The following is a 26,990-nucleotide window of genomic DNA, read 5'->3' as shown; positions in this document are numbered from 1 at the left end:
TGAGCACACCAAATACATGTGTAGCATTTTGAGCCATGTCGACAAAATACACGCGCAGGCAAACCAAGCACTAATGTGCACTGCCAAGCAACCAAATGTCCTGTGCAAATTATTGTCTGCAACCTGAAGCAAGTATAAACGTGCACCAAATTGTCCAATTACACAATGTGTATACATATGTGACAAATCACCACTATAATCCCCAATTACATGCTCCAAACTGAAAAGCCCTAATTTTTATGCACTGGAATTGCTTCTATGTGCAATCAATTGCCCAATTTTCACAAAAGCCCCAATTTTTGCAACTAGAAGAGGCTTAATTTGCTGATTTTGAACTTAATTTGAAAAACCTCCAAATTCCAACCAAAGTAGCATGTTCAATTTTTTGCAATTTTTGACAATTGTGCATCAAATTGAGAAGTCTGCTTCCTTCAATTTTCCATGTGAAGGGGAATTTTGCCAAACCCCCAAAATTCTCTGAATCTCCACCAGAATGTCTACAACAATTTTTTTTTTGAAATAAAAATACCTGCAAGTGAGATTACGTGACCCACTTGAGATGACCAAGTATAGAAGGCGGGACTGCAAGTGTGGAAGTGGTGGGACGTTGAAGCAGGGCTGAAGGTCGTAGGCGGCCAGGCTCAGTCGCGGTAGGTGGGCAGGCTCAGTCGTAGGCGGTAGGACGTAGAGGGTGCCGTCGATGTAGACGGTGACGGAAATTGGTTGTGTGGGCGCCGGCGGGAGAACCAAGCCGGAGGCGTGACAGCGATGGCGACCAGATCGGAGCTTGGACAGATGGAGTTGGTGCCGTTTGACGAAGATGGGCGGATCTGCGCTTTGGTCGCCTTGCGTGTTGCGAGTGCGGCCGGCAAGCGGGGCGGTGGTGGAGCTCTCCCCACTAGCTCTGCCCCTTTGGGAGGCTGTACCGGGCGGCGAAGCTTCGACGGAGACCGTCGGACGGACTACAGCGACGGAAATCCGTAGTGGCGACAGACGGACGTAGGCGACGGAAGAACGCAGGGCTTCCGAAGGAACCCGGCGCCAAAAAGTGCATGGGCAGAGGGGGTAGCCCAGCTATACCAATTGTTTGAGGACTCTCACACTCACACCCAACAATGCTTCCTGTAGATTAGGTTTAGATGCAGGGAGAAGAAGCTCACACAGAAGAGAGAGGGAGAGAGAGCTAGACTTGCATTTTGTGATCACCACACAATTTGTGTCTAGCTCTCTCTGCCTCTCTCTTCTGTGTGAGCTTCTTCTCCCTGCATCTAAACCTAATCTCTAGGAAGCATTGCTGTGTGTGAGTGTGTGAGTCTCCCAACACTGACATATACTAGATCTACATCACATCCTAGAACCTTCTCCCTCACAAAGTGATACCGCACCTCAATGTGCTTTGTTCTAGCATGGTATACTGGGCTACTAGCCAATTGTATGCTACTCATGTTATCACAATAATGACAACTGCCCTATCCATGGGCTCACTCATATCACTAAGTAGCTTTTGAAACCAAGCTACCTCACAAGCTGCCATAGTAGGACCCTTGTATTCTGCCTCTGTACTCGACAATGCTTTATTGGCTGCTTCTTACCGCTCCGGCTCACAGCAGCACTCCCAAATGAAAACATAAAACCATTGATATATCTCCCGTCTGCAACACTACCAGCCCAATCAGCATCTGTGTACCCATGTAGTTGTATTTCTATACCAGCCTCATAGAAAAGTCCATAGTCAACTATGGACTTTATATACCCAAGAATCCGTCTAGCCGCATCTAAGTGTGGCTTCCTCGGGGCATGCATAAACGGACTCACAAGTCCAACAACATAGCTCAAGTCTGGTCTAGTAATGTTCATGTAGATCAAGCTACCCACTATGCGCCTATATGTAGTGGAGTTCTCCAAAAGCTCACCTGTATCTCGGGAAAGCTTTGTGTTCTGCTACAATGGCACTAAAATAGGCTTACAGCCTGTCATACCATACTTGGACATGTCCAAGCCATACTGCCTCTGTAATAACAAAATGCCATAAAGTGATATCACCACCTCTATTCCCACAAGAAATACCATAGCTCACCCAAATCCTTGATCTCAAACTTCTGCTCCAAAAGTCTCGTAACATCATGTATGGCAGCATCACTATCACTAATGATAATGAAGTCATCCCACATAGATGACTAATAGCATGATCTCTCTATCTATCTTTTTCACATTAAGTGAAAAATCTGCATTGGATATCTGAAATCTAATGGTAACAAGATACTCCCCAATTTTGTTTGACCATGCTCTGGGTGCTTGCTTCAAGCCATACAAGGCTTTGCGTAACCTGCACAAAATTTGGGTGTGCATCACTCTCATAACCTAGTGGGTGCATCATGTATACTTCTCTTTGCAAATCACCATGCAAGAAGATATTCTTTACATCCATTTAAAGTAAAGACCAACCCTTTGCTGCAACCATAGCAATGACAGCTCTCACGGTTGCCATTCTTGCAACCGGGCTGAATGTCTCTTCATAGTCAATGCCATAAGTCTGTGCATAGCCCTTGGCAACCAATCTTGCCTTATACATGCTCACTAAACCATCAGCGTTATGCTTGACCTTATACACCCACTTACATCCAATTGCCTTCTTTTCCTTAGGCAAAGGCACTTACTCCCATGTTGCATTTGCATCCAATGCTGCCATCTCCTCATTCATGGCATCTTTTCATTTCTTATTTCCAAGTGCTTGCTCAAAACAAGTAGGCTCCAACTCCTATATTGCTTTAACCATGTAAGTATAATGATGGGTTGTATATCCATCATATCTCAATCTATCAATAGGGTACCTAACCCTCGTTGACATGTGTACACTTGGATCACTGCCAGGTGTCCTGAAAATAGCCCTAGTTCCCCTTACATCAGGAGTAACCACAAACGGAATGCCAAGCTCCTCATCAATGCTCTGCTCAAAGCCACTAGGGTCACCATCCACATATGAGTGACTTGCTGACAGAGCGGGAACAAAAGGTTGATCTACCTTTTTCTTCCTTTTGCGTAATATATGTGTATCTACATCTGTCCTCAACCTGCTTGACCATGGACTAACATTGGATCCACTGCTAGAGGACTCTCCAAGTCCACTAAGCACCTGTGATTGCTACACTACATGTGGTGTAGCATCAACACTTCTTACATTTGCATCCTTTGTTGCCTTCACCGCTGGTGCATACTAGCTACTCATCTCATCAAAGACAACATCTTTGCTTACTCCCATCTCATGAGTGGTAGGGTTATAATATCTATAATCTTTCTACTTCATAGCATAACGAATAAAGATGCATTTTTGTGCAAACTTTGTTTTTACTTCATTGGGAACATGTACATATGAAATACACCCAAATACTTTCAAGTGAGACACATCCGGTCTTATGCCTGTAAACTTTTGTTCAAGGTTCATACCATGAACAAATGCAGTGGGTGTCCTGTTCATAATGTACACAGCAGTTGCTACTGCTTCTGTCCAAAAAGAATGTGGTATATTCTTTTCAGCTATCAAGGCACGTGTCACTTCTGCAGTGTGCCTATTTTTTCTTTCTGCAACACCATTCTATTGCGGAGTGTACCTACCTGCATGTAAAGTGTCTCTTGATTCCTTGCTTTTTCAGAAAATCGTTGAACTCATTGGAGACATATTCTCCCCTACCATTTGATCTCAGGTATTTTATTTGCATGCCTTTTTCCTTCTCAACCAAGGCTTTAAATCTCTGAAAGTGAGTAAACACCTTACTTTTCTCCTTCATGAAGTAAACCCACACTTTTCTAGTGTGGTCATCAATGAATGTAACATAATACCTGCAACCTGCAATCGTTGTAGTCTTGGTTGGTCTCTATACATCTGAATGTATAACATCTAATGGCCTTGCAGTGACATGCTTTTCATGTGGGAAAACATGTTTGGCCTACTCACTAAGTTGGCATGCTTCACATACTTTGTGCATACAATCAGCCTTAAACTCTTGCAGACTCTGCTCAACCATCTGTCCAACAGAAACCAGGTTCTTTGTAATATTTGGAACATGAAGTATATTTGCCAAGTACTTCATTTGGCCATCTTGCATAGACAATGATACTTTACCAACATGCGTAATGAGATGCGCAATATCATCACGTGTTTCTACGTAACTTGGTTTTTTCATTTTTTGCATGTCTCTAAACGACTCACTATGACTGGTCATGTGATTAGAGGCGTCAAAATCCACATACCATATATCTTGAGATCTTGACACGTCTCCTGGTGTGGAACTGAGCATGTGCTGTATCACAAATAGCGCTCACTTTCATCACCATCCTGTTTACTAGATGATGCATAGTTGCCTCGCTGCAGCTTTCCACTTTTGATGTCATTCTGCTTTTTATAGAAGTCCTTTGCTATGTATCTTGGTTTGCCACAATAATAATGCTATTTGCACTCTGATTTCTTTGCCAACCACCTCGGCCTCTTTGGCTCCCCTTGCCTCTAGACTAGGCCTCTTCCACCTGTGTATGATTGTTGCTGCTTGTGAATTATTGGATTGTTGTGGTCCAGAATTCTGGTTTCCTTGTCGGCCACCACCTTGGCCATGACCACGACCTCTACCTCTGCCTCTACATGAATTAGAGTAGAAGGCATATTCTGATGTGTTCTTACTTTGTGAAGAAGAGTCCTTACCAAGAGACTTTTCTTCTATGATTAGCATAGACACTAAGTCTCGAAAGTTGGGAACATTCTCCCTGCTTGCAATGAAGGTCTTGAATGGCTGGTACTCTTTGCTAAGCCCATTCAAACATACACTCACCAAATCATCATCTTCCACCGATACATTAATAGACCCAAGGGATTCAACAATGCCCTTGATCTCTCAAGCATACTCATTGATAGACATGCTTTTTTTTTCCACAGTATACAGCTCTTGTTTTAGTTGCAATTTCCTTACCTTTGTATTGGTTTGGAACATCTGCACCAGCTTCTGCCATGCAACATCTGGAGTGTTGGTATCCTGTATGTGTCCTATCATTGTGTCTATGACATTGATCGAAAGCCAATACATGACTTTCCTTGCACCCTAATTCCAATCTCTGAATGCGGTTATATCTGTTGGAGTGGTATTCTCCTCAAACAACTCTGGAGGCTCCTCATTGTCTCTTTCGACATAGTCCCAAAATCCTTTACCCATTAGGAAATTGGTCATTCTCAACTTTCAGGCATGGAAGTTATTCTTGTCCAGCTTCTCACTGACAACTTGATTGAGTCCGTCAGACATGTTTGTTTGTAAGACTCAGAAACTTGCAAATAGACAATTTTTGTATGCAACTTGTAACACAACAATATCTTCTGTAACTGCTGCAAAACGGTACTTGAGTACAACCTGTATGTCACTAGATCTGACCAGAGTACATGTACATACACCCAATATCAACAATACATGTGCAAACACTGTCTGCACTCCCAAAATGGACTGTTGCACTGCACTAACCAGATTTCCACCAGAGACGGTTCTCTACCATAACTTCTCGAAACCACTGAAAATCATAGTAACAGGGGACGGAGGGGACGGAGGTCCGGGACGCAGAAATGCTGTCCCGAGTCGGCGTTTCGTTCCGGCGCAGCGGCCTGGGGATGGAGGGGATGCCTTGGGCAGATGCGTCACAAGGGGACGCCGTCCCGGGAACGGCGGAACTGTACAGGCAGGTCGAGGACAGGACTGGAACGGGACGCGGTTTTTTTTCGTCGTTTTTTTCGCTTTTTTTCCCGTTTTTTTGCCTTGTTTTTTCGCCGTTTTTTTTTTTGCTTTTGCCCGTTGCAGCTAACCGTTGCTTTCCTCCCGTTGGTGGCTGGCAGCTGCATATACATTTCCGTGCAAAGGCTGGCCTGGCTGCCATCACCCGTGACCTGAGCCTATAAGGCTTGTGCTGAGTGCTCTCCTCTCTCTCTCTCCCACTCTCTCACTCTTGGCCAGCCACCCCAGTCTAGCGCTTAAGGCTTAAGCAACAAGCGCTCTAGCATCTCTCTCTCTCTCTCTCTCTCTCTCTCACAGTGCCCAGGGCCAGGCCCCACTCCCTCACTCCCTCTCTCTCTCTCGTCTCAACCCGCAAGCTTTCTCTTGGCTCTAGCCTCTCCCACTCCCTCTCATCTGGATGCTTTACATGAGTTTGCACATGATAGTGGATTGTCTGTCAACCTTGGCAAAACCAAGGTTATGGTGTTTAACACCACGCCACAGTGGGTTAGGCGATCAGCTTCCACATTTACATATGGGCAGGAGATTGTGGAGTATACAGATGCATATACATATCTTGGGGTAGTATTCAGTGGGCCAGTGTTTTCGATGAGGAGAGCAGCAGAGACTAGATTGACTAGAGCACATGCAGCCCTGGGTGGTTTGGAGAGGATGTGTTCGCAGGTTCAGTTTCAGGAACCTCGAACGAAACTCTGGCTTTTTGACACTCTAGTGACATCAGCTATGCTTTATGGAGTGCAGATATGGGGACCTTCAGTGGGCCATCACAGCGCAGGCGGGTGGAGAGGTATGGAGAGGCCTTTGGTATCTATGATTGCTAGGCTTATTAGAGCCAAGGCTGTGGTACCTCATGAGATTATTCGAGCAGAGCTGGCGGCTGCCCCTCTGGTGATTGAGGCTCTTACGAGATCAGTCTCCTACATACATGGCTTGTGGGATCTCCCCCGAGACAGATATGCACGCCTCGCCCTGGAGTCCTCCCGACAGTTAGCTTTACAGGGAGACACGGCTTGTTGGTATGGACAGATGACATCTTGGTTCCAGGCACATGGTTTTAGCATGGACAGATTGCCTCCCTTCCAGTATTCTCTGGAGGCACCCTCTCTCACTCTTACACGGACAGAGATTACCAAACTCATCCGTCAGGATTTAGTTCAGCTGGACATTAGGAGGACATGGATACAGCCGACTGAGGAGCTGGGCACGAAGATGGCTTTCTGCAGAGAGCATTTTCTTCAGCTCGCAGCAGATGGTTTTGTGATCAGACCCAGTTACATGGATGTACACTTGTCTCATGCAGTACGATGTGCTATTGGTCAGATTCGCACATCCTCACACCAGCTTGAGATTGAGATTGGCCGATATAGAGGTATACCAGCTGAGGCCAGGATATGCCAAGTATGCCATAGGGAGCCAGAGACAGAGCTGCATTATATATGCCATTGTACTGCATACTATGAGATACGTGGTCGTTTCCACTGTTTATTCAGAGAGGGTTTTGGACCACTTTCCAGAGTCATGGGGTACCAGGACCAAAGGTGTTTGGGATTGTTCTTGCTTGAGCTGCGGAGACATAGAGATAGCCTGGTTAGGCGCACAGAGAGCCAGACTCAGAGGCACATTACAGACTTCTTTAGTCCAGCCATCACTGCGCCAGATGGACCACAGCAGCAGCAGGACATGGATACCGCCCACACCAGGGGTACACTGATTGATCGTGCGATTGAGCTTGGGTGGTCCAGACGCCCACGACTACGGAGGAGGGCATCCCAGCATAGACGGAGGTTGCAGCGGCAGATTCGGATTATTCTTGCGAGGCATGCGGGACACCCAGTCAGGGTGCTGACCACAGAGGATATTGAGGAGATCCGCCAGTGTCCGATGCGGCACATATTATGAGATGGAGGTACCTCCATAGTGTACCTTCCAGTTCCAGTTTCATTTTCTAGGTGCCAGTAGTATCATCTTTATTTTTCATTTTCTGGGTTTTTTTATCCAGACATTGTATCAGATCCACCATGATGTAACTTTTGGTCTCATAGGTCATTATGGCCTTTTGAAGACGTTAATATAACATTTCATTTCATTTCTCTCTCTCTCTCTCTCTCTCTCTCTCTCTCTCTCTCTCATGGCATCTTCTTCACAAGCAACCTTCGGCTCTGCACGTCGTGGTGGTGCTAGAAGAACCGATGATTGGTCATGGTGGGAAGAGGTTAATGCCAACTGCCCTGGAAGTGGAGGAGGTTCACGCGCGTGGTCTTGCAAGTTTTTCCCCTATAGGCGGACGAGTGGGTCAGACAAAGTGAGAGCCCACCTTATGCATGAGTCCGGGCATGAGGTTCAATTTTGCACGGGAATCACATCGGAGAAGAGAAGGGAGCTTCTTGAGCGCATTGCCGGGCATGAGGTTTTGAGGGCTGCAAGGCCAACACGTGTGGCTGTGGATCCTGGAGCATTTGTGACACGCCTTGAGGGGTCTGTTTCAGGGTCAGGGGGTGCATCTACCACGTCTACACCACTGCCACATGGTGTAGGTTCCTTTGCGATGCCCACACCCGCACGGCGACAGAGTACACTTGAGGGAAGTTGGGATCCTAAGAAGAAGGAAGAGGTTGATACAGTTGTGGCTCGTTTCTTCTTCCATGACCATATTGCTTTCCATACTGCTAGGTAAGCCTTGACTCTTCCCTCTTAACATGATTTTTCTAAGTTTCATTCTTGAAAGTTCACTTGTTTCTTTTTGTAATCAGATTCGAGTACTTCAAGGCTACGGTGAAGAGGATTGGGGAGTATGGTCCAAACTACACCCCCCCATCATCAGAGTCTCTGTGCACCACATTGCTCGACAAGGAGAAGTGCCTTGTCGAGCAAGCTGCAGAGAACACAAAGCGGCTATGGGCAAAGAATGGAGTGTCACTCATTGCAGATGGATGGAGTGACACACGAAAGCGGTCCCATCCATGGTCTCGTTGCATATTCCCGTGTGGCGAGATGTACTTTATTGCTTCACATGATGCCTCAGGGACAGGGAAGAGTGCAAACGTGCTTGCAGCAGAGTGGGCAAGTGGCATTGAGCACATGGGCCCGGAATGTGTGGTGGGTTTTGTTGCAGATGGCGAGGCTGCAAATAGGGCAGCTGGAGCTATTATTGAGGGCATGTATCCACACATGACTGTGTCATATTGCATGGCACGTTGTTTGAACAATCTTTTAAAGGATATTGGAAAGAAGTCATGGATTGAGCCAATCATTCAGGAGGCCAATCAAATGGTCACTATGGTGTTCACAGTGGCTGTGAACCCTAAGTGCCAACCCCTCTGTTGCTGTCACCTTCGAACAAATGACGTGTGTGTTTGGGTTGAGTGGCAAGTTCTTGGGACTCCCGCAAGGTGGCGCTTGGCATAAGGCTTCCCAGGATCTTTTGTTAAGTGCTGTGAGGAAGAGTGTGGTTCATCCACTGACTCACCATGAAGTCACCTGGATGGGTGGGAAAGCGGGCCACCACACTATAGTTTTCTTTAGAAGTGGTATATACTAATATAAGCAAAACATATAACCTAACTACAAGAGAGCGAGTGTAGTGAACTATGAGAGCAAGTGCAGTGAACTAAACTAAGAGTAGTGAGAAATGATAAGGAAGCTTGAGAGTAATAGGGAAACAAGAACACATGTTTACAAGGAAGGACTAGATAGGTTTTCTATATTTTATTTGTAAAGTGATTGGTTTAGTGTTATCAATTGGCTCTACATTGTAGTCTTTCAATGTAATGAGTAATCACTGACCACAAAATCCTTATAGTCATCTTGTCATTTCAATACACTTTCATTCAAAAATAGTGATTCCAAAAACATCGAGAACTTGAGACTCGGTTTTGGAGGCCTGAAGAAGAGAATCCAAGCCATAAGGTAAGATTGCACTGAATGCATTCCCATTCACATGTCTTTTGTGTTATCAATTAATATTATTTTATTTCTTAGGCTTCTTTGGGATTTACATGTTCTCTACGGTAGTAATGAGTAGTGCTGTATTTGTAGGGTTGTCGTACACCCTAACAAAGAGAATATTAATCCCAATCTCAATCCAGCAAAGCAACTAAAACCATTCATGTGACATCAAGAATGGCAAGAGAAATGATAAAAGAGAAGAAGTTGCCCATCCCTAATATATCATGGTAGGTTGCACTAGAATCACGCTCCACGTTCAGTGGTGGCAGGCACTTTAGGGCCCAAGCGGTGCACCTACCCATGCACCTACTCACCGTGGTTGGACCACTTGTATAAATGAGCAATCTTGGGGCTGCAAAGGAATCAACCAGTTATAGTGAATGAATGCAATTGTTCTTATTCTTCATTTTCTCTGTACTACGTGTCTCTTCCCTTCAAGTGTGTTAAGTTTGATCTTGCCAATTGCTTGTTGTCGCTGTCTCTTGGGTGCATGTCAAGCATAGTGTCTTGTCAAGAGTTGCGTGAGTGCGGAGTGGAGCAGGGCAGTGTAGCTGCACGTCTTCCTAGCTAAGTAGCAACTCCTGGAGGCATACTGCCACAGAGTGAACCCATGACATTGTCTGGTGTCACAAGCCCTAGTGTGCTAGGCAGCAAGGTATGCTCTATAGGTACGCTAAAAATTTGGTGATCGTGCTGGGAACTCTCAACAATCAGGAGTTCCTCATGAGTTCTAGAGTCTAGTGTCACATGCGCCCAACATGCACTCTCAGGTTGGGTCATCAAGTCCACTGAAAGCCCCTTGTCAATTCATTGCTACAATCGTAGGAAACTCACTTTCAATTTTCTGCCTCCCTGTAGCCCTCCTCCATGCTTACCCCAATACAAATCTTTCCGGAACAGAACCCCTTGCAACAACTGTGCTGGGATGTGTAAATGTCAAGTTGTCAACCTTCAAAGGAACCACCACAGAGGACGCCGACGACCATGTGCGGCACTTCCTGGCCATGTGCGGAAGCGTAGGGTTGGACAGGGAGGATGCCTCTATTGTACTCTTTCCTTCCACCCAGGAAAGGTCGGCTGACAATTGGTTCAGTCAATTTCCAATAAGCCATTTTGGCAACTAGCCAGTCCTACATGACATCTTCTCCAAAACCTTTCATCCATGCAATTATCAGGAGTGGGTGTTGCAGGAACTCCACATCTTGAAGCTGCTTCTTCCCGAAGAAACAGTCTCTGAGCTCATGATGGTGTGCAAGTGGTAGTCCTCCAAGGTAAGAGATAGACCTAGTAAATGCCACGGAGTGCACGTAGCCATGAAGAGGTTAGTGGTAGGTAGGTACTTCCATCAATGATTCACAGCTTTGGGGTGCCACTTGTCATTACGGCTCGACGGCTGGCACTTGTCAACTGGCTCTTGTTTGCTACACTGGTCGGCTGCGATCTGACAGGCTACAGATTCATTGAGAGCCCAGGGTATTTGCAGAGGCACACGTCACATGCCATGCGGATAGCGATTGACTGCTTGGGGTAACTTCTCACCATCTTAGGATTGAGTCTGGCAGATGGGGAGAGTGGAGGACGAGGAGCACTACGTGTTCAGATGCCCATCCTACGAAGAAATCTGAGGGAGATTCCATTGTCTCTTTTGGGATGGATTCAGCCCTCTCTCCTTTGTCATGTAGTATGAGGATCAGAGATGTACTTACAGGAGCTTTGTCATTCCAGAGAGGTCATGCTGTGGCAGCACTCGGAGAGACACAGACAACACGGTCCTTCTTAGATGTCCATTATATATTGTTTTTAGTGCACACCGGTCCACTTCAGAGGTTGCCATCCAGACACATATTCATCCAGCCCCACATGCGGAGGGCAGCACTTGGAGAGTCAGGGACAACAGGGCCCTTCTTAGACCTCCATTACATATTGTTTTTAGTGCATACTCGTCCACTTCAGAGGTTGATCATCCAGCCCCCCTCACCCAGGGGGTCACCAGAGGGGTAGATTCATTGTGAGGTCCAGACGCCCCGGACCCCGAGCATCCTGACCTTCTATCCATCAGTTGCACATTCTTTAACAACGTGGAGAGCTCCCATCCCGGGTGAGAGATATTACTACAACCCTCCGATTTGAGCCTTGCAAGTTGCTATACTTTCCCCTGTTTATCCCACACAGTGACATGTTGTATCAGCCATCTGGCTCTCACAACACTGTTATTTTCTCCATGACTCATAGACCCTTCCATGACTCATGGATTCATTGTACTACTGTTTGGTCTCATAGACCCTTACAACTCTCTCTCTCTCTCTCTCACGTGCGCGCGCACAATTTATTTATTGTCACTACAAGGCTTTGAAGAGGCCATAGGTGATGTGCAGGGCTTTTCTTATTTTATTTCAGTCTTGTTTCGTGATTAGAATGAGACACTTCACAATCTGTGCTCTGTATCGGTCCCTTATGCCATTTTGATGTTTACAGACATTAAACAATTTTGTGTGTGTGTGTGTGTGTGGCGACTCCCTTTGCCTTCGAAGCTGCGACTCTACTCGCCTACGACCCAGTTCGCCTGTTCGACTGCTCGCAGTTCGCCTATCGCCTGCAACCCAATTCGCCTATTGCCTGCGACCTTGTTCGCCTCTTCGCCTGCGACTCCTTTTGCTTCGAAGCTGCGAGTCTACTCGCCTAAATTTCAAAGCCTCCTGTATACAGCATACAGCTTTCCAAAAAAAAAAAAAGAGTTGTTTAGCAGTGTTGTACGGACTTTACTCTTGCAATTATGTCTGAGACTGTTGTGACCTATGCTCGCCGGGATAATGCTGCAGACAGTAACAAGAGGCAGCATGCTGCAATTGAATCTGTCACCATGATCAAGCAAGATTCGTCGGATGCACAGTTTGTATATGAGGCTTTATGTGAGGACTTTGTAGACAGTCGTGTCAAATGGAAGGACCCGCCTCCTTCTTTCAGTTATAAGATTAAATTGCCGACGATTGTGTCTCCTCTGCGTAGATACTCAGAGAAAGGGATTATTCTCTTCTTTCCAGGTAAAATGCCTTCTGCGCAAGAAGTAGCTCAATGGATTCAGTCCATTCTAGGTGGACCCTTTGTAGATGGAGTTCACTTTGCAGCAAGGGGTTTTTATGATGTATTACTGTCTGATGGTCAATATAAGCAGCAGATGCTTGAATCTTCTCCCCTTATGTTTGGTGTACAGTTGGTACATGTGTTACCTTGGTCCCCGACCAAGGACTATCAGTCCTTGATTAGGCATCGTTGTCCTGTTTGGGTCGAGGTCGTGGATTTTCCAGAATATTTGAGGGAACATTTGCCAGGTATAGCAGCCACTCTGGGCAAAGTGGTTTGTGCACCTCGTCCTACAGGAAACAAAAACAGATTTTGCATCTTGTGGGATACAGACCATGAGCAACCACCAGCAATTGCTGTTGAAGTAGAAAATGTGCGTGGCATGGGTGCACGTTACTTCAAATTAAATTGGGGAGTCTTTGCAGGTGCTTGTTTCACTTGTCATAAGTTTGGGCATATGGCTTCTGAATGTCCTTCTCTACTGCATCCTCCGCCGTTATCTGCTGTATCTCCCATCTCAGCGAATGAGCAGCCAACTCAAATTAAGGAGATACCAACAAATCAAGCCACTCGAAATACTCAAAAGGAGAAAGAGAAAGGAAAAGCTAAAGTTTTTCCACAAGCTGTTTCTTCTTTGGCAGTGCCTAATCAACCTAAGGATAAAGGAAAAGATAAAATATCTTCGGCTGAATGGAAAACTCCGAAAAAAGCTACTATGGTTCGTCGTGCTCCCGTTCCTTCACGTAATTGGACTGCATCTGCCACTATTACACAGTCTTCCACTACATCGACTATGCTTTCTAGAATATGGTCGGATGTAGTTCGAGGTGCTTCCTCGAGTATGGATGCCGATGTAAATGCTTTGGATATGTGCGTTGATACGAATATGCATGAGTCTCTCTTGATTCAGGGCGAGGGCTCTCTCCCTGATTCAGTTGTTGTTATGCAGCATTGATTTTGCTGGCTGTTCACTGTATATACCTTTGTACAGATTTGATGTTTGATGCTCCAATAAAATGTCTTTCGTACAATATTAGAGGACTTTGTGATCCAAGTAAATTTAGGTTGTTTTGGCACTATGTACATAAAATGCAGCCTCATCTGGTGTGTGTGCAAGAACACAATCAGCATACCTTAGTGGGTCAATCAGGTCACTTTGCTGGTTATGATATATTTCATGCGGGCACTCAGCATTACTCGGGAGTTTTTATGCTTGTTAAGCATGATCTACAACCAATGTTGGCCTACAATGATTCTGCTGGCAGATGGATGGTCATTCAATGTTTATTGTATGGACAAATTTATGAATTTGCAGCAGTTTATGCACCACAAAGCTCAGCTGACAGGGCAAATATATGGTCACAAATGTTGGCTTATCCCTGGCTCCATAATGCATTCCTTTGTGGAGATTTTAATAATGCTCCATCTCCTGAATTTAATTCCACTAGAAGAACTCATATGATTGGAGCTGAACGCAGAACATGGAATGATTTGCTCTCTTCCTGCAATATTTTGGACCTATGGCAACATGTATTCCCTCATCTGCAAGGGTTTACTTTTAACCACAATGCTTTTCCACATATCTGGACACGTCTGGATCGCTGGTACTTGTTACATGCTGACCAATATGACGATTTTGTTTGCAAACTATGGATTGATCGTTCCATGTTACTCTCTGATCATTCTCCTTTATGGTTAGGCCTTTATTTCGACATGCCACAAGATCTCTCTATTCTTCAGAAACATAGGCTGTTGCTTTTAAACAACAGTTATCTTGTGCATGCTGATTTCAAGGAAATGGTTTTGCAAGCCATTGAGCCCTTGCCCCTTCAAATGCATGAGGACATTGACATTGCTTGGTTTCAATTTGTTCAGCGCATGCAGGCTATGATCTCTGATTATGGTCGTTATTACATGGCCGACTTGTGGGATCAGATCTTGCAGGCTAAAGAAACATGTCAATCTATGGCTGATCTTGCTCAGTATAGGATTTTAAATACTAACGAACAAGAATCTTTAATGCAGGCTAAGCATTTCCTCATGCTAAATGATCAGAGAAAATTGCAAAAATGGTTGACACGTTCGCGACATCGAGCTATCATAGATAAGGGTTGCTCTTCCAAAGATTTTTTCAAAAATCTACATGCTTCAAGACAAAAGGAATGCATCAGAAGGGTGAAAAAATGTGATGGTCAATGGACTCATTCTTTATCGGAGCTCTCATATATTGCTAGTCAGCATTTTGCAGCTCTTTTTGCTAAACCGCCAACTACTTCATCTGACATACTTAATGCTCGTTATGCTTTATTGCATCATGTTCAGCCCATTATTTCTCCACAGGATGCATTGGAATTAGAATCTGCGTTCACTGATATTGAACTTAAAGATGCTTTACGTTCAATGGGTCGATGGAAATATCCCGGATGGGATGGATTGACAGTGGAATTTTTCCATGCTTTTTGGCCTCAGCTGGAACAATCATTGCTGTATATGATCAATGAAGCTTGGGCAAATGATGTACTACCATCTTCTTGGAAAGAAGGATTGGTTAAGCTTTTCCCTAAACGGGATCTTTGTGAAGTTTTTTCTGATTGGAGGCCCATTACTCTTATGCCTGTCATCTATAAGCTTCTGACTAAGATGTTGACAAATCGTATTAAAGGATTTTTACATGATGGTTTGCATCCTGCGCAATATGGTTTTGTGCCTCGGAGGCAAATCAATGATAATTTAGCCAATGCTTATATTGCCATTGAATATGCCAAATACACTAAGCAGGATGTACTCATTTTGCAGGTTGATATTGAGAAAGCTTTTGATTCTGTGCATTGGGACTATATAGCTATGATTATGAGTTCTCTTGGTTTCGGTGCAAAGTGGCAAAATATTGTGTATTGGCTTTATAATGACAGTGATGCTTCTTTGATTTTGAGCTCTTCTCTATCAGATTCTTGGAAATTGGGACGTTCAGTTCGCCAGGGTTGTCCGCTTAGTTCCTTGTTGTTTGCTATTGCCACACATCCTTTTCTTTGCTATTTGGATTTTTTGCAAGCCACTGATGAAGTGCATGGCTTACAGCTTCCTACTGGGCATACTTTCCTGGCTCAGGCTTATGCTGATGATTCTTTTTTTATGCCCAAGAATACGCAACAAGATTTTTAGAGATTAATGAAGGCTTTGGAACTTTTTGGTCTGGCTGCTGGTTTGAAAGTAAACTTCCGTAAGTCTACCTTGCTTGCGCTTAGTGTACAGCAATGGCATCATGTATTGTGGCCCGGTGGAATACCTCCTGCTGGACATATCGTTCGTCATTTGGGTTACCCTTTGGGTTGGCAGCTGTCATCTTCACAAATGATTCAATGGGTTATGCTAAAATTGAATCGCAAAATTGATTATTGGCAGCTTTCCACTTAGCCTCTTCATGTACGTCTCAGGATAGTGCAGGCTATTGTGATGGCTTACATATAGTTCTTTCTTCCATTGATTATGTGGAGGAAAGCTGATATAGATCGGTTTATGTCTCTGGCAATGGCAATTGTGTGGAAAACTCAACATCGTAAAAAGGGTCTTCGTCTTTTGTCAATGCCAAAGATGTGTTCTCCAAAGATACATGGTGGCTTGAACATATTGAATATTCATTTTCATGTACTTGCTCGTAAATCCACTTTGCTGTTGGAATTTGTACAACAACGCCAGCCATGGGCTATTATGTTGGGTCATATGTGTATGTCTATGTCTTCACCTGCTTTTGGAAAGTGGACTGTTACGTATTGGGATGCAATTTTCAGCCATTTCGATGGAAAGATTGTCGGCTGCCCTCTTTCATCTAAGTTAATTTTTGCCTGGAAACAAATTACGCAATATCTTTTTTGGAATCCGAGGCTTAATGCGCAATCTTCTTCGCTTCGCCTTGAGAGTATTCATTGGTCAAAGGCTTTTGATGTACCCCTGGCTCTACGTGAGCCTAGGAAGGCATATTTCCTTTCAAAGAAAGGAGTTTATCTTATTGATGATGTTTTGGATGCTGGTGGCCATGTGCTTTCTTTTGTGGTTGCTGCCAGGAAATTTGGTCTGGGGATGCATTATAGATCAATCTGGCAGCTTATTCGAGAGCTTCTTGCTCCTTTTGAACCAATTGCAGATTTGGATCGTTCTGATCGTTTGGTTGATTGGAGCCTTAAAAGAGAACAACCTGCACGAGGCCCTTTATCAATGGCTAAACTTTCGGTTCATTCGATATATCATTTCTTGTTGCCTGCCTCTTGGGTTCAAGAACATGCGAATCAGATTTGGCATCTTCATAAAAGTCAGGCTTGGTGGAAACAGCGGCTTCATTCTCTTTGGAAATGCAGTCTTCCTTTGAAAAGTAAACTTTTTCTATGGAGATGCTTGATTGGAGTCTTGCCAGTCGGCCTTTTCTTGGCTAGGCGACTTTTGGCACCTTCAACTTGTCATAGTTGTGGTGCTTCTCAAGAGACAATCTTTCATCTTTTATGGAGTTGTCCTCTCACCAGGACTTTATTGGATCGGATTGCTGCACGTTTGAGAGCCCGCTTCCGACAGGCACCCTTTGGGAAATACTTTTGGATCTTCGGTCTTCTCCCTTCACCCCTTAGATCCTATAAAGTCTTCTTTGATTGGGTTCGCTATTGGGCTTTATGGACTACGTGGGAGTCTCGCAACAGGATAGTTTTTGCTGGGCCTCATTTGGATGCTTACTCATTCTTCCGTTCCTCTCTTCAGCAATCTTTATATGACTCTCTCTCTCTTCATGAGATAGACTCATCTCTGTATGCTCTTTTTACAGATTGTTTTTAGATGTTTAACTATGTTCACACTGAACATAGTGAACACTCTAATAGTTTCCCTTGTATATGGTCTTTTTGGTGGGTTTTCCTCATTTTGAGGTTTCCCACCTGTAATTAATGACATGAAGTTTTACAAAAAAAAAAAAAAAAAAAAAAAAAGTGTGTGTGTGTGTGTGTGTGTGTGTGTGTGTGTGTGTGTGTGTGTTTTTCTCTTTAATTTTTTGAAGCCAGCATCCTTTTATACACCTTTTCCTCTTTTCATATTTGGCTTTTTCAAATCAAAGGATAGGTTGTTCATGCTACCACTGCTCAATACCTTAGGTACATGTTTTGATGTGCAAGGCATTTTGTTTTTGTATGCGTGAACCTGAGTTGGACTTCCTGCTCAGAAGCGATAAAATTGACTTGTGTATTTGGCCCTCCATTCTTAACTCGCTTGCACAGTGCCCGAATATGGGATTTTATATTGCTCTTTTGTCTTCGCAGTACTGGACAGAAGTTTATATACACAGGATCACATGACGGCCGCGTGCACATCTATGATTTGGTGAGTATGAGGATTGTTATATATGTTTTTTTGAATGTGTTTTTTGCATTGTTTGATGAGAATGCATGCTTATAAAAGCTTAGACATACTCACTCTTGGAAAGGAGAGCATGTTTGGGCTTGGCAGATTATCACCATTTCATGTACCATGTTCTCTGTGCAGCCCATGTGAAAAAGACTCCAGCCCTGTTCTTTGTCTCTGCCTTGTCCTCTTGCAAAGCAGCCCCTGCCTTTGTGGACACACTCTCCCCATTAGTGTTCACACTCCCTAGTGTAACAGCATGAAAGCGTGGGATGGAAAACGTCCTGTTACAGTAAGTCCTGGATGCAGATTACCTGATAAGAAGAACCTTTGGTGATGTCCATCCACAGTGCCCTGCCTGCAACACTTTCCACTACTAGCTGATGATGAGTCCTTTGTTCAGATTACTCTCCAATAACCACTAACCATCTCAGGATATGTACCATGATCACGCATCCTTTTTAACAATCAGGGCAAAGCCCTTTTAAAGACTACTAAAAAGCTTCAATAGAAATCATGCTTTTCTATTCTTTCTTATTATAGACAAAGCAATCTGAGGTTGACAAGCATTAGGAACCCTCATAACTCAGGTTTAGAAATGTTCTAACTCTAAAACACCTGGATATTCTCATTTAACTAGCTCTCAATGACCCAAAAATCATAAGACGTGTCCAACAGCTACTGTTCTGCGACCTTTTCCTTCTTACCAAGTCGAGGTCAATTAAATGCTTTGACTCAATACCATATGACAGATTCTCACACTAAAAAGCTGAAATGCTAGATGAGGCAATAATAAAGCATGTGGGGGGTTACAATCAATGGGGGGTTGATGCAAGCTGCCAATGGTTCTGCCAAACAGTGGAGTGGGTGAGCATCCACTGATGCAACTAGTTACTAAGGAGCATGGACAGCCAGGCAAGACAAGGTGGCGGCCAAACTGCACGTACATTATTCAGAGCTGTCTGGCTGCCCACTTGCTGTAAGTTTCAACATGGTTGGCCTACATTAGTATGGCCACTTAATCATTAAAGGTTTTCAATTGAGTTGCCTCTTTCAGGACAAAGGAGCCTGGTTGACAAATGTGCTACGATGGCTGATCATGGGTGTGGAGCCTCCTGCAGTGAGTTACAAGGTTGTCCGTAAGTTGACCGCAAAGAACGTATTTTCCTTCTCCCTCCCACATTTGGGATGGACTCTTGTAACTACAAGGGATGATTTTTTGTGTGGTTAAGGAGGGGAACTTTAGTCATGCTGAAACTGCCACTAGATCTTGTGAAACAAACACATAAACGATGGTGCTGCGGCGGCTGCTCACCTCCCAACCATAGCTCCCACGGAGCACCTTTGAGCTATGAGGCTAATCCAACACCGCAACATCATGTCACTGTTTGGGCTTTTCGTATGCTTCCCAACCTATGGATGGACTCCATAGTGTGGACATGACACCTCATGGCAGGGGACTTGTCTACACCAAGGGTAATGTAGACTAGCACACCTCATGGTAGAGGACTGATGTATACACAAGAACAAACACATAGATGATGGTGCCGTAGTTGCTCACCTCCCAACCATAGCTCCCACAGAGCACCCCCAAGCTCTAAGGCTAGACCAGAAAATTCAATGAACACATAGACATGTGTAGCACCTTCTCAATGTTGGATTAGATTCACCAATGCCTAATTAACACCTTGATTAGGCGGATTAATTAAGCAATTTGCCAAGATAATTTACTATTCATGTGCAGAAGACTGTCCCAACTTGGAGTATTCAATTGATCCACTTGCACAAATCTAATCTCAAAATGCTTCAATACAGTAGTAGATAAATGTGTCTAGATATGTTTTGAGCCCACAAACATCAAGATTGAAGCTTTAATGAAGAATTAATCAAGTGATTAAGAGAGGCACTTCCCTGACTGTGCACAGTGCTGGATCTCACTGTAGACTTGATGAAATCAAAAACCGCCTTTACCAGCTTGTAGAGCATGCTTGAAAACCCCTAAGTCTAGTTGGAATTAGGCAAATTCGAAGCCGACGCGTTGCATGAAGCTTTTTTTCCAAATTTTTTGGAGCCAGAAAATCACGCTGCCGCCGGCGTTTTGCGCTGAATTGGGTCGTATCCTTGGAGCTACGTGGAGTGCCTTGAGTCTAGTTTGTGCCCCTAAAAGGGCTTGGGCAATGTGTATATGTGAAGGGAGAGGGAGTTTCTCCACCAGCTGAGGGTATACTTTGGCTATGGAGAAGAGAGAGGCTTAATACTTATAATTGGGATTATGGGTTAATGTAGTGAATAAACCACTTGATGATGGGCTAAGACATGTTTGGCATGGATCTGAGGCTCTGATACCATGTTAAAATGCAAGCAAAGTAATGAGCTATGGTGGATCAAATGCAAGAATCAAAATCATTAGCATGTAATTAAGATGATAATTAAGATGAGATTAGTGAGCGATTAAGCTACTAGGATAATGTAGGCATGGTTACTCAAAAACCAGCAAATACTCATTAGACCAATGCCTCAATTTATACAAGTTTGTCCATGATCTGCTCCACTGATTTGTTCCTTGATTTGTGCCACCTCCCTATAACTGGGGAGACACCTCATCCTTGATTCTCTCCACCTCTTCACTTTTCCCAGAATATCTCTACACATCCTAGATCTTCTCATGCTACCCTTTGTTCTCTCCTAGTAGATTCCTCTCACCTTTTCATTGCTACCCACTCATTTACAGACTCTCTTTTACAGCTCTTGCTAAGGGCTTGTTCCTGCATACACCCATTCACTTGTATATTTCAACATTGGGGATATTGGTCTTCGCCCATATCTTGATTATGGTATTCCGGTTGACCAAGGGATGTAATGTCTATAGCCGGATTGACCACATGCTACAAGCTAAATGAAAGGGACATTGTCTTATGCATGGTATACTTGCATGCTTGGAATTGTTTTTGTATGAAATGTTTGACTGTTTGCAAGGTTTGTGTCTCTAGCTGACGGGCAGGGGATGCCCTCTCATGAACTGTGCACATGAATCTATATTCTGAGCTCCCTTGTGGGTTGTAGAGAGGTGGTAGGTGTGACTCTAAACTCTTTGTTTATGTTTGCTAAAGTTATAGCTCACTTTGTTGTTTTGCATGTCCACACTTCATTTAAGTATTGATGGACAAATAATGGACAACGTATAAGCGAGTTTGGACATCCACACTACATTAAAGTGTGGGCAAGTAGGTTATAAGTGAGTTTGGGCACTTATTGGATGTCGGCCGGCGAGGCTCTCATAAATCAGGCACTCTTTTAATTAAAATAGTGTGGGCAACTAAATGGGCAGCCTCTCCACTTATGGGAGATGTGTTGCCTTTGCTAAAATGGCCCAATGGCCACCTTCTTCAACTGTGGAAAGGCTTCTCCTCACTCTCTTCAACTGATCAGCATACATGGATCTACCTGATATACATTTTTCAGTATTTTCCAGTATTTTCTACTCAGTATCATCTCGGAGTCTTACAGTTCTGTTCTTATAACTGTAGGACAATCAGTTTATTGTACTTTTTAGTCTCATTTAGTTGTTCTCTTTGATGAGACACAACTTCAAATGTTCTCTCAGTTTTGGTCTCATAGGCCATTATGGCCTCTTAGAGACGTTAATACATCATTTCATTTTCTCTCTCTCTCTAACAACGCCATATCTTAACTCGGGTCGCAGGAGTTCATTGAACGACTTTCCACGGCTCTGTAAAGCTTATGGCGTTGTTGCCCTGCGCAGCTTCAGGCCAAGCTCCTAAAAAGCAGAGTTGTAGTTGGATTTTGTTAAGCTCATCTGCTCCCCTTCTGGCCCTCACCTGCACATTTCGCCTCTGGCCCTCGCCTGCCCATTTTGCCTCTGGCCCCCTTTCGCACATTTCGCTTGCCCATTTCGCCTCTGGCCTGCCTTTCGCATTGTTCGCCTTTGCTCATCTGCTCCCCTTTCCCCACCCACCCTTGCTCCATCTGCTCCCCTTTCCCCACCCACCCTTGCTCATCTGCTCCCCTTTCGCACATTTCACCTGCCCATTTCGCCTCTGGCCCGCCTTTCGCACTGTTCGCCTTTGCTCATCTACTCCGCTTTCCCCACCCACCCTTGCTCAGGCCCCCAAGGCAGCAACATAACTCTCTCTCTCTCTCTCCTCCCTGCCTGTGGGAAGGACTGCAGAGTGATCTGGAGGAATGGCCCCGAGTCTCCAAGAGAAACTCGAGAACCTCGAGATGGCAATAAAGGCACTAATCAAGGAGAACAAGAAGACATCCGATTCCAACCTCAATGAGGTGGAAAACAAACTACACCGGCACATCAAAGCTCTCGAAGCACGGGTCACGAACCTCGAACAAGAGAACACGGCACTAAAGGAGGAGGTGAGTGCATTGAAAGTGGAAATGGTAGCCATCAAGAATACTGAGAAGGAAGAAGGAGAGATCAATGACAACACTCTCACGGCCATCAAAGAAGAGATCTCCAAGGAGATCACAAAGGACATGGAGGGACAGCGGGACAGCTCGAAGCCAAGCAATCAGGATGGGTCGAGGTGGTGAAGGAGAACATCCGTAAAGAAGTGAGGGAGGAGACTCAAAGGGAAGAACACCAAATCATTCACACCACCATTGAGGAGGAGACGATGAGGCATGCCCACCGCCTCAACATTCGAGTCACAGGTATAGTCGAGACACCCGACTCCACTCCCGAGAAAGATGGACAGCTTCTATGCATGAAGCTCGGCTACAAGGAAGAGCACCCTCTCCCCTTCACCAAAGCATGGAGAGCCGGGAAAGACCCAACACGCAAGCGAGCCCTCATCCTACAGTTTGCAGGAGAGATGGAGAGGGTCACCTTCATGAGGAAGAGGGTCATACTACGGGGTTTAGAGGGAGCTCCTATTTTCTTGGATGATGATCTCATGAGGATGCAGCTTGAGCATAGGAGAACTTGCATGCCACGAGTCTTACACGCGAGGAGAGAAGGCAAGAAGGCCTTCTATCGAGATGGTCCGGTCATCATTGATGGCCGGCCCATGGATTAGCGGTTTGGGGCCGATGGGACAAAGACCAGGCCACTGACAGAGATACACATGGCAGTATGGAACTGTAATGGTTCACTATGGGTGCAGCCTGGACGACTGGAGCATGTTATGGTGGGGAGAGACATCATACTTCTGACAGAGACACATCAGAGCCCAGAGAGAGGGCTACCTCGAGTAGAGGGATTCCAGTGGGAGTTAGCATACAGGAGGACCACATGCCAGGGTACCTCGAGAGGGTCGGGGGGAGTAGCAGTCCTATTCAGACGGGAGCTACAGGGGAGACTGAGAGTGGTAGCACAGGATCCACAGGCCAGATACATGTGGATCAGCTTACAGCTCTCACAGGACAGGGTTATATACATAGCTCTATGTTACTTTTCTCCATCAGGATCCTCCTATGTCATTACAGAGGACATGCCACAGGAGGAGGAGACAGGAGCCTCGCCATACACTTGTCTGTCAGAGGAGATTATGCATTATTCTACACTAGGGGAAGTATTTCTTACGGGCGACTTCAATGCCCACACACAGAGCAGACAGTGTGAGGTGTATGACTATGATGACATGGAGATCCTCCACCCTGTGGATCTAGAGGAGATAAGGGCTAGTCGGGCATCAGAGGACACTGGACCAGACAGAGGACATTATGGGGACCACTTACTAGAGTTGGGAGCCAGGCATCGTCTCGTTATTTATAACGGGATGCTACAGTGGCCAGGATCAGGAGGGCTGACATGCTTCCCACATGGGGGTCATACACGGACCGGAGGCACGGTGGTAGACTACATTATGGGGTCTTTGGAGGCATCACAGCTTGTCACCTCATTCTCCATTCCACCTCGTCCTATTGGGGCAGATCATACATACTTGGCATTTTCACTAGCCGGATCACCAGTATCACCAGCCCCCCACATACCCACGCCACACACTACCATCTACTTCACACATGACATGGCAGACATATACACTGGCAGAGTAGAGGATGGGCTCCTACTCATGGATCCCGTGGCACCTATGGATAGCATTACAGCATACACTCAGGAGAGCCTGCGAGACCTGGGACTATGCCCCAGAACGGATGGTATGATGACGAGTGCAGAGCCCTATACTCACGACTCCGCATACAGAGAGCCTTGGGAGCCATCACAGAGCAGGAGTCGCGGAGAGAGATGAGGAGACTTACTCGCCGCAAAAGGCGGGCCTTCACAGAGATACAGGAGCTAGAGATCTTTCATTTCTGCATGAGTAGAGATAGCTCTATCTCATGGCGGCACTTGAGAGAGCCCCGGACCCCGACACCTATTGCAGACCCACAGACATGGCACACATATGCAGAGGGCCTATACCATGCCCCACAGCAGCCACCTATACCTCAGCCACAAGAGCCCCGACCTACCACAGCTAGCTTGTTTACCCACTCGATGGTACAGGAAGCTATCCGCCGCCTACAGCATGGACGGGCCGTCGACCATATGGGCCTGCAGGGTGAGCATCTCATATATGCAGTAGATTCTTTAGCTCCTTTTCTTGCACACCTGTTTAACAGGGCACTAGCAAAGGGTTTGCCTGCGGAGTGGACGATGCACACCATTGTGCCGATTCACAAAACAGGGGATATGCTCGATCCGAGCAACTACAGGACGGTTATGGTTGGCCACGTGCTGGCCAAACTCTATGGTGCAGTGTTGGAGCAAGAGCTTAGCTTATATGCGGAGCGAGCACGTTTACGCTCATCAGGGCAGGCAGGCTTCAGGAGAGCTTTCTCTACCACTGACCATAGTATTCACTTTGAGATGTATGATTGATCAGGCCAGAGTGAGGAAGAGAAAGCTCCATTGCTGCTTTGTGGATTTCCGCAAGGCATTTGACACAGTACCACGAGCGAGGCTCTTTCAGCGCCTGCAGTCTCTTGGCATACCAGCAGATATGACATGGGGCATCTATGCATTATATGAGCAGGTTTTTGGGCGAGTCAGATGCCCAGGAGGTATGTCCGAGACTATTGCTAGCACCATTGGTGTGAAGCAAGGATGCCCACTTTCCCCCACGCTATTTGGGTTATACATTGATGAGGTGGCTGACTTCATTACACTCATATTATGCTTTCTGCTGATGATATTGTATTAGTGTATGAGTCTCCAGGAGGTCTACAGCAGCATCTACATGCACTCCATGATTTCTACACACAGAGTGGTACTGTGAACCTTGGGAAAACCAAGGTTATGGTCTTTCATACATCGAGACAAGGCAGGAGTCAGCTGACATTCACTCTCGCAGGACGCCAGGTGGAGGTGGTGAAATCCTATGTGTACCTAGGGGTTACCTTCTCTGCAGCAGCCACGCGCTTCACCATGGGTTCAGCAGCCAGAGCTAGATTGACACGGGGATATGCAGCATTGGCTATGCTAGAGAGACAGTGCCGCTAGGTGCATTTTCAGGAGCCCCGGACGAAGGGGTGGCTATTTGACACATTAGTCACACCGGCACTGATGTATGGAGCAGCGGTATGGGCGCCAGGCCTTGCTACCCATTGGTGGACACAGATAGAGAGACCACAGGCCCTCATGATGGCACGCATGATACGCAGCAAACCATCAGTACCTCATGACATTATCCGAGCAGTGTTTGCTGCGCCTCCTATGATGGTAGAGGCCATATTCCAGACTATATACCTACTAGACAGATTGAGAGAGATGCCACAAGACAGATTGTCATACAGAGCTTTTGAGGCATCTAGACAGCTGGCTGAGGCAGGAGATAGAGGATCATGGTATGCACAGGTCACACATTGGTTCTCACAGCATGGCCTAGACATGGATCATCTACCACCATTCCAGTATGACAGGGATGCACCACATATCCGTCTCTCATAGTGAGAGGAACAAAGTATTGAGACAGGACCTATGGCAGCTCTATACATGAGAGACATGGATATCGCCTACACAACCTCTTCCACCGAAGATGCTATACTACAGAGATCACTTCATGAGTATCACTGATGATGGATTTATAGAGAGGCCTAGATACATGGAGGGCTTTTTACCACACGGCTCCCGAGTGGCTATTGGTCAGCTCAGAGTTTCATCACACCGATTGGAGATTGAGACTGGCAGAGCAGCACGGATCCCCTGAGAGGAGAGGGTATGCAGATTGTGCAGAGAGGAGGTGGAGAGTGAGGAGCATTATGTATGCAGATGCAGAGCATATAGCCATCAGAGAGAGATATCCCATTTTATTCAGAGAGCCACATTCCCTACGCCAGATCTTTGAGGCAGTAGACCAGCGCATACTGGGTAGATACATTCTAGACATACAGCGCCACAGAGAGACATTATTACAGGCTCAGACAGCTCCAAAGGGGGAGCGACAGACACAGATTACTACATTTTTTCAGAGATCCATCCCCCTCCCAGCCCCTACACGGCAGGGAATTACTCTCCAGAGAGTAGAGACACTTAGAGCCCGCAGGAGACAGAGGACACCTGGCTTTCGGACACCACGCCTATACCAGAGAGAGATGACAGAGATCAGAGCTCAATTTCACAGAGAGGGTGCGGAGCAACTGGCTCGCTTCAGAGCACACCCAGGCATGTTCTTCAGGGAGCTGTGGACACCCCCTTCACTGACGTATACCATTTTATACCCCCAGTATGGTACAGGATGGAGCTAGCTAGGTTGCATATCATGATTGTATACGCCATGCATATAGCTTTGCATTCTCCTAGTAGTAGAGCTCCATCCCCTGCACACCCAGATTCAGCTTTTTTTTGTTCAG

The 26,990-nt window shown here is 45.6% G+C and overlaps 1 protein-coding gene across 2 annotated transcripts in view; it reads left to right on the top strand.

Moving 5' to 3' along the window:
- The window catches only part of LOC147605138 (LEC14B protein-like), a 178,967-nt gene that overhangs the window by 109,429 nt on the left and 42,548 nt on the right, over window positions 1-26,990 (top strand). For both annotated transcript variants that reach the window (XM_086794431.1, XM_086794432.1), the window contains exon 9: window positions 18,083-18,143. In XM_086794431.1, the coding sequence (XP_086650557.1) occupies window positions 18,083-18,143 (61 nt within the window). The remainder of the gene's footprint in view (window positions 1-18,082; window positions 18,144-26,990) is intronic.

The sequence above is a fragment of the Cibotium barometz genome, chromosome 60 (assembly GCF_041138505.1).
Source record: "Cibotium barometz isolate CiBa-2024 chromosome 60, ASM4113850v1, whole genome shotgun sequence".
Lineage (NCBI taxonomy): Eukaryota > Viridiplantae > Streptophyta > Polypodiopsida > Cyatheales > Cibotiaceae > Cibotium > Cibotium barometz.
Note: the sequence above shows the minus strand (reverse complement) of the source record. Positions and strands in the feature narration are given on the sequence as shown.